The 8831-nt window shown below is 36.7% G+C and overlaps 1 protein-coding gene across 1 annotated transcript; it reads left to right on the forward strand.

The window, feature by feature from the left end:
- On the forward strand, window positions 1-3583 carry LOC132706536 (uncharacterized). Its single transcript, XM_060677914.1, has 3 exons — window positions 1-214; window positions 1766-2284; window positions 3178-3583. The coding sequence occupies exons 1-3, from the start codon at window positions 154-156 to the stop codon at window positions 3390-3392; spliced, it is 795 nt and encodes a 264-aa protein (XP_060533897.1). The 5' UTR covers window positions 1-153; the 3' UTR covers window positions 3393-3583.
- Window positions 3584-8831: the final 5248 nt, after the last annotated feature.

Here is an 8831-nt window from a genome sequence, read left to right on the forward strand (position 1 = left end):
GGGGTGCGCTGTTGATTTTCGAGATACGAGTGTAACTTCCGATGTTCGCTATGACGGCGACGCCCACGAGATAAAAGTGAAGGTGTCCGAATCCCGAAATGGTAGTTACTCCGTGACTTCCACCCAGAAGAGGTTTAATTTTTTGGGAAGGAAATGGGGAATATCAACCACCAGGCAGTGTTGGTGTTCTTGGCCGCATCCATAGCAACGCAGGGTGAGCGAAGAGTATTTTTTGCTTTGAAAATATTTCTGCCAACATTCATGTTCACTACAAATTAGATGTAATTATTTTGTTTTATTGTATTATTTTATTTGCAGCAATTATTTTGTTGTTTATTATTTTTAGTAGTTCAGTTTGAAAAAACCCAAAACAAGTTCATATAATCTAGTGATAGTAAAGCCAAAGACATTTTTTCATAAACATAACCCAGACAAGTTTCAAAATATTAAAAATATTGGTAAGTTGAGAGAAGAACAAATGTTTCCATTGGGGAGGAAAAATGCTCTAAGAATTAATACGAAAAGAGTAGAATGGGATATTATTTTTGTTAAAGTTTGTGTGCTTGTGTGATCAATAACTTATAAGCTTTTAGATTGCTGATACAAATGCGTACACGAACGGTCATTTATATATGTGTAGCTAATACTAAATAAATCAAAAATTAGCAAAAAAATATTAGAGTTTACCTTTGTTTTCTGCTTGAAACCGTATCACTATAAAAATTTTTTACTTGTTAAACAACTTATTATTAATAAACAAATTCCTATCTGGCATTACATTGTTTTTTAATGTTTCTATATATTCCTTAATTGCAATTTTTTTTACTATGATCTAATTTTGCTATCTACTAAACTTATATTATTTCAGTAGTGGATTTGGGTACACTCTAGTATTGCTTCTATTAAAAATCAGAACATATTTTCTCAAAAATTACCACTTAAATTGCAACTAATTTATTATAAGTACCACTGATATTACCATTGCAATGAATTTGCTTGTATTAAATAAATAAGGACAAGTAAGTGAATATTCTATTTATTAACGCACATTTCGAGGACAATAACAAAAATAACACCATCAAGAGAGAAAATAATATGAAAGTTGAAACACATTAAAAAAAAGTGCAATCGAAACAAAACTCAAATCACAAATATAACAGTCAAATATAACACAAATATAACAGTCAAAAAGTCTGCCAAAATGTAACTTATTAAACTAAATTATATAAATAATTAATAATTATAAATAGAAGTTAATTTATTTTTACATAAATAAGTCCCAAAATTTTTGTTTAATTTTTATTTTCCTTGTAGGCTTTTCGAATATATATATTATCCCTCAATCTCACTAGTACAGAAAATTTTTCTATTTCTACAAAACCTAAGTTCCATATAATTCTCTACTTATATCTTTAGAGTCAGACCTGTTTGGTACTACTGATTACCACATTAAATCCCCTAATTACCTAAAGAATTACTAATAACACTAGTGACACAGCAATTATTTAATATGTTAGTATATTATACTATACTAATATAATGATACTAATACTAATTACACGTAATTACCACTCATTTCTTACTAATTTCTACAAATGCAAGCTTATATATTTCTTCTTTTTTACATTTGGCTCCCCATAAATTAATTGCTATTTATTTCTCAAAAAATATATTTAAAAAACGAAGAATATCCTGACCAGGATATCATTACTCATTTACAAATAAAAATAAAACAATAAAAACTTGCGCGTTTGCGCATTTTCAGCCGATTCGACAGTGTCCAGATGTTATCTCTGCAACAACAACTATTGTGCCGACCCCTACGAAGCGACACTCGGTACGGTCTCCCATTGTATCAGGGACTTTCAACTCGGAAGACTGTCTTCCGCTTCAGAACTTGACTACGGCGTAGATTTCGAAGCTACTGCGCATCTAAACGGCAAGCCGGACGATGTCGAGTTGTTAGAGGACGACGCGACCGCCATCAGGCGGAAACTATCCGAACTGTTCAATTACGGCGATGCGTCGAACTCGACCCACGAGTCGTTCGTCGACATCAAAAGGAAAATCTGGGAGTTGTTTAACAAAACGGGAATCTATTCGAGCCGAAACGAAAAATTGCGTTTCCCGGGGGAAAATATATCGAATGTTTCGGACAGGGAAAGCGCGTTAATGGAAACGCACGAGGAAATCTTTGATCTCAAGAGGAAATTGTGGGACTTCTTTTACCGGCTCGGTATCGATGAACACACGCCGTTCGTGTGCGTGAAGACGATATACAGCTGTGAGTATTCGTGTCCAATGACGTATAGTGCGTTCACAGATCGATGTACGCTGCACGAATAATGCTTTTGTAACTCGGTTATCCGTTAAAGTATCGATGAGGTGAAAACTGAAATTGACACGGCTTTTTACGTTGGATCCAGTGGCGTAGTCAGTTTCTTCCGAAACTCACAAATTAAATTGCCCTCTTACTAATGGTAGTGTTCGCGATACAAAAGTAGTCAGAACACGGTAGTTTTACTACAATTAACGGAGGTACGCTGTAAAAAAAATCAAAAATGGGACTCACAGTACAAGGCGTCCCAACTGGGGTTTATTTTTGACGTTACGGGCTTGCCTAATGAGGGACCTTATAGCATAAGGTATTTCATTAAATAATTTAACTGCGTTATAGCTAAAAGATTTCTGGAAGGTTACCGAAGTGTGTCTAGGAACGCAACTTATAGAAGGATTTTTGTAACACCAAGTCAACATGCTTAGGAAACCGCAAGTCACCATCAAACCATAATCCAAAATATTTACACCCATCTGAAGAAGGAGAGATAATCTCATCATTTAGTGTAATCTTAAAAGAGGCGCTTTTTTGCAAATATCTTCAAATATCTTATTTAGGAACTTCAAAATACTTTTCTGCCTATTCTATTTACTTTATCCAGTGTCTGTCCTGTAGCTCTAAGTGTTACCATTATCGTCATACTTCCGCCTCGTAATGTTACTGGAACATCCTGTATATAGCAGTTCATTTTGCCCGATGTTGATAAATATTTAACATCGAATATAAATACAAAAATTCGTTGTTTTTTTCAATTTTATTTTGTAATACATTGCTTGCTATACCAGTTTAGATCTTTACGTTGTTTAGCAAGTAAGTAAATTCCAGATTTTTCGTTTCAGTTGAGAATGGGCTAAATAGGACTTACAGGGGTTGCGTACCGAACAATCATAAAGGGGTGGCTCCCTGTGACGCGATCGCAAGTGTCATCGGGGTGGAATCATCTCGAATCTACGGATGCGAAACCTGCACGAAAGACTTGTGCAACTCCGCCACCTCTTTGGGCCAGTCAGCATTGGCGTTAGCTGTCGGTGTGGTCTTGAGATGGTTGATGTAGAAATATTTCTATTCTATGATTCGAGTGGCTGCCATCACTAATCTTACTAATTTCTGGACGATGTTAATATTTTTTCTGGCATTTTTTTGGTTAGGTTTGGTTTATCGACGGTCTGGTGGATCCGCTTTGTGTTTAAAATACAATGCGATACATTGGAACGTAGATGAAACTGCGGATGTGGTACGATCGTTGACCCAAATATATTGTTGATTTATAAAATACAGAGTTTTGAATGTAATAATTGTTTTTTTTTTCGTTATTATTAAGCAGATGTCACGAGCATTTAATTATAAACTTGTGAGTTTTTTTCCTTGGACGATTCAAAAGATTGTTCGCCATTGCTTTACCGAACACGGTGGGTAATATCCAAATATTACATTTTCATTATGACAAAAAATTAGAACTCTAAAATTTAATTACAATAATCATGAAAGAAATAAAATAAAGTGATGAACAATGACCATCACTGTTGGTGTATATGTCCCATTGTGAATAATATGTTCCTTAAGATGGCACCACTTGGTAAGGACTAGATGTGAATTTTCTGTGTATGACTCGCGGGTATCCCCATGAGTTTTTTTATGTCGCAGTTATTTACTTCTGTAATAGATAGTTTTTGTCGTATTGGAGGCTTCTTATAATAAAAGAGAACTCCACTACAAGTCCTTTATTTAATCTGCGTCATGAGGTTCAGACATAAGCGCGCGAGATACCAGGCCGAGAGTTCTACATTCTAACCTCTCTGGACCATAGAATATGAACACCACAGACCACCGAACAACCCTGATGCAACATCTTTCCCCTTTTAAATGAAATAACATTACATTAGAAAGTCTTTTAGCCATGCCATGTTGGCGCAATGAATGTCTATTTGCTACCGACTGTTCTATGGGCGCACTTTGTTCTGTTTTACTTTCCGACACCGCACTAGCTTCATTTTCGGGCTGCGATGAAACACAAACTTCCGCATCACTTTTAGATTTTTCTGGGATTGGTACCTGGACCGGTTTTTTATTAAAGTTTTGAAACTGTACATATGGCGCCAAAACGAGGTGCCATCTACTTTTGTTTTCTCATCTGGTAATATCTCTTGAAGACTCACCTGATCTGTAAATTTTAAGATCTCTAGATCGACTATTCCTGATCTGCCTAAAATAGGAGTTTGCAATTTTTTTAAAACATATACTTGAAGTTGAGATTTTTTGTCTCGATATGTGATTTCCAACTTTAAGGTACCGATTACATGTAAAGATCGGCCATCTGGACCCGATATGACATCCTCAGGAGTTTTTAATTTTTTAAAAAGATTTACTGGCATGCAAGTCACATCGGCTCCCGAGTCTACCAAAAACTTAATTTTATTTGAAAACCCACTATTTTCTAGCCTACAAAACCACTGTGACATTGAGTCTGAATTTTGATTAGATCTTACCATTAATCCTTTAAATCCATCTTTGTTGTTGCTTTCTTCTTTCTCGATATTTTCTCTTGTTCAAGGCACAGACCTCTTTCCCCATGCCTTCGCCATTCCTTGGAATGTTACTTTGTCGTGAAAGCATTTCCGCCTGCTTGACCTTTAAAATTGCGTCTTCTGATTTTAAATCTGATTTTAGTTGCAATCTGTCGCTGAGATTGTGATCTAGAATACCGTCAACAATTCGATCTCTTATAAAATCGTTTTTCATGGTTGTAGAGCCAACAAACAAATTCAGTGTTCCGATAAAACATGCAAATCTGTAATGAAAGATTCCGCTGGTTCCCCGGGCTGCTGCCTTCTCCTGTTGAAACGAGCCCTTTCAAAAATTACATTCTTCTTGGGATAAAAGTAATGATCGAACCCAACCAGTGTTTCTTGAAATGTATTTTCTTGATTTGGGAACTGCAAAATAGTGCTTTCGCTTTCGGGTCCCATGATATAAATCAATATGTCGTTTTTATCCTTGTCTGGCTTGGTATTAAGCCCAGTTACCGCTAGATACCTTTCAAACCTTCTTTTCCATGTTGTCCAATCTCCCGGTTCCCGGAAATTGAATTTGTCTGGAGCTTGCACGTGCACACCTTGGTTTGACATTGTCGAAGTACCTGCACCGCGGTTGGCGCCACTCCTTTGTACAATGTTACCTCCTTGGCTACTGCTACCAGCTTGACCACCTCCTGCGCCTGTTTGATCACCAGCACCTGGTATTTGACCGCCTGTTGTGTGTGTGCCTGGTCGAAAAACGTTGGCGTTTTCCTGGTCCAGCATCTGCTTACGTCCCCTTCACAACTGTACAGACTTTTTTCACATTTACAGCTGCCACCATGTCATATTGGAGGATTTTTATAATAAAAGGGAACTCCACTACAAGTCCTTTATTTAATCTGCGTCATGAGGTTCAGGCGGGAGATACCAGGCCGAGAGTCCCACATTCTAACCTCTCTAGACCATAGAATATGAACAACACAGACCACCGAACGACCCTGATGCGTTTTCCTTCTATCAGAAACGTTGAATATTATTTCGATTAATACTCTAAATGTTACAAAAAAGAAAACGCAATTCTCAAACTTCTTTACGCCTTCGCAGCTATTGTGGCTGTAAGCATTTGTCTCGTTCGTGCTTGAATAATGTTTGTGTTATAATGGAAGTGATCGTGTTGTTTGGGGTGGTAAATTCTTTTCTTGATATGGCAGAAGGACGCCCCCCTCCAGATTCTAGCCAAAGGGATAATAAACGGAAGCTTATTCAACGGCGGAGCGTGATTAGATTCGAATATTTACATTAGGACGGATATTTTGGACCCCGGTTATAGTTGCTAATATAGGCAGAGATATTCCAATATTTGCGTTGTTGTACGCGGTATTTCATTAATATCGAATTATGCACGTATATTGATAATTCGTTGACGTCGCGAGCCACTTAACAGGAGTTGTATTTTGGTAGATATTAAAACATTTAACGAGCCCCTAACAAAATACCCACCGCAGGACCATTTTTCCATATCAATGCCAAAAACTTGAAACTGTGTTGACTAAGAATCACAAGAATCGTTTTTTTTTGTTTATTTCTTCTTCTTCTTTTTCTTCCAATGCACAAAAAACAAACTTACTGTGTAGAGCAGCGCACGGCAGCTGATTTCCGGAGAGCTATAGATCGTGGTATCATTTTTATTATTGTACACGCTTTGTGAGGGCACCATTTGGCCAGGTTTTTGACTAAGAAATTATTAGAGAGTTTTAGACTAATGTTCCAGTAAAACAACTATTTAAATATAAAAAAAAATGCATTGACTAGTATGGAACAAGAGTTTAACTTAAGATTTTGTATTGAATGTTAATGAATTAAAGAGAAAACGGTCGGAGTATTTAAACATAGTTTAAAAAAAGTGATTGTGTCTCATTTGTATGTTACTTCGTAAAGGTGAATTAAAAAAAAAAAACGAGTAAATGAATACGACTGAAACCTACCGTTATCGTACCGATTTACCCAACTAATGTTATTTGTTGTCAGTAAATTGTCAATTTTATTACTAATAAATAAATAAAATTGCTACAGCATATTCACAAATGGATGTTTGCTATAACGTTCTGAATTGCATCTGCTGTTCCTTGCGGTGTCTATTAACGACTGCAGATCGTGTAGATCTGTGTCCACTGCCCGATGTTTCGCAGCCAAAACATTTTCTTTCTTCCGACTCCTCTCTTGTCTTCGAACTTTCCGTCGATCAGCAGATGTGGAAACTGATATTTCTGGTTCTCATGATATGCCCCATCATTTTCCTTTTCTTGGTTTAAACAATTCACGTTGTTTATTGACACGTCTTAGAATTTGTGCATTTTTGAACTGAGTCTTTTGTTGCATAATGGTTTTGTTCGGTGGTCTGTGGTTAGTCTTGAGAGGTTAGAATGTCGAGCTCTCAGTCACGTATCTCGCGCGCTTATGTTTTGTAGTGGAGTTCTCTTTTATTAGAAAAAGGTTCCAATACGACGTCTTTCACCAAAGCTCATCAATCTGACGTGCAGGAAAGAGTAGGATCAATAACAAATTCCAAGAGTGTGATATCTTTCTGCGGGATAGCGCCATTTTCATAGTTTTTTTATTGTTTAAAACTAAGTTGTTAAGGAAAACCGTTTCTGAAGAGCACTCGCGGTCACTTCAACTTTATCCAGTAGCAGTTGCGGCTGCGAATAATTTCACATTAATCTATTAACAAAAGTCAGATGGTTAAAAAGTCATTAACCACAAAATATTGGGACAAATGTGCTATGAATGTCTTCTCAGTTGTTTTAATAATAATTAATGAAATAATTAATTTGAATATAATTGCAACTAAATAATAACATAAACACTACTGAATGTAGAAAACTACACACTTTTTATGTTTTAACCCTCTGTATATGTTAGCGGAAAATCGGGTCCGATTCAAAACCCATAGCAACACGCTAATGTAAATCGAATTATTTTCCGATGGCAAACGGATTGGGCACGTTAACCTTGAGGGAAACACATTACCGCAATTTCGACCCTTTCGATCAATTATTGACGACGCCATGTTAACTATCCTAGAGTCCATTTGATCGTATAAACAGAACGCAACGTGCATTATTAATGGGAAACGAGGGGCCGCTCGGGTCGCTGACAGCCCTAATTCTCAAAAACGTTTCTTTTTTTAAGGACCCGGATCGAATTTAAATTGTTGCAGCGGGAATGCTTCAATGTTGACCTCGCAGGGGTTGGAGTTGCAGGTTGCGGTAACGAAGACGAAGACTCGTGCCACTCAAAAAGCACAATCTCGCTTTGAAATGAGATATTTATTATTCATAAATGTAAATACCCGCGGTTACTTTGGTACAGGGTGACGCCAGGGGCGGCGCATCCGCATCCCTATATGAAGCGGCTCTCAGATCTAGCGGCGGGTGGTGTTTGGATACGCCATTTGCAATATTTCATAGGCCGTGCGTATAAATCATGCAGAATAGGAGGTCCAGTAGAGAGCCTCGTGGCACTCCCTTAACGGGAGCAACATTTCAAAAGTGACAATGGATTGTGTGAGTAGTGAGGCATTTAAAATAAGACACGAATTCACTAAGCGAAAAGCGTTTTTACTTTGGAACATATTTAATCATTAATGAATATTTTTGTATTATTGCCTTCTAAATGTGTTGCTCTTTGATTTATTTGTTTCGCTTGTTCCAAAGAAAAAAAGTTGATAATAATAATTAGTCAACCAAAGGTTATAGGAAAAGTCAATTCGGTTGGGCCTGAATAGTTTTGTTTATATTGGTTGCTTTTTTAAAATTTTGGTAATTTCTGGTAACTTTTTACAATTTCGTGTGGTAAAATGTGAAGAGGATCATAACTTTAAATTCAAAGAAGTTATACAGGGTTATTCAAAAGAAAGATTGCAAACATTTATTTCTTCCAAATTACAAAAGATAGAAACGTTAGTGGATAAGGAA

The sequence above is a fragment of the Cylas formicarius genome, unplaced genomic scaffold, assembly GCF_029955315.1.
Source record: "Cylas formicarius isolate icCylForm1 unplaced genomic scaffold, icCylForm1.1 PGA_scaffold_8__14_contigs__length_24414737, whole genome shotgun sequence".
Classification (NCBI taxonomy): domain Eukaryota; kingdom Metazoa; phylum Arthropoda; class Insecta; order Coleoptera; family Brentidae; genus Cylas; species Cylas formicarius.

Coding starts and splice junctions, on each gene's coding strand:
- LOC132706536 (XM_060677914.1), top strand. CDS start 154: ATGGGGAATATCAACCACCAGGCAGTGTTGGTGTTCTTGGCCGCATCC. Junction 215..1,765: donor CGCATCCATAGCAACGCAGG/GTGAGCGAAGAG, acceptor GCGCATTTTCAG/CCGATTCGACAGTGTCCAGA. Junction 2,285..3,177: donor CGTGAAGACGATATACAGCT/GTGAGTATTCGT, acceptor TTTTCGTTTCAG/TTGAGAATGGGCTAAATAGG.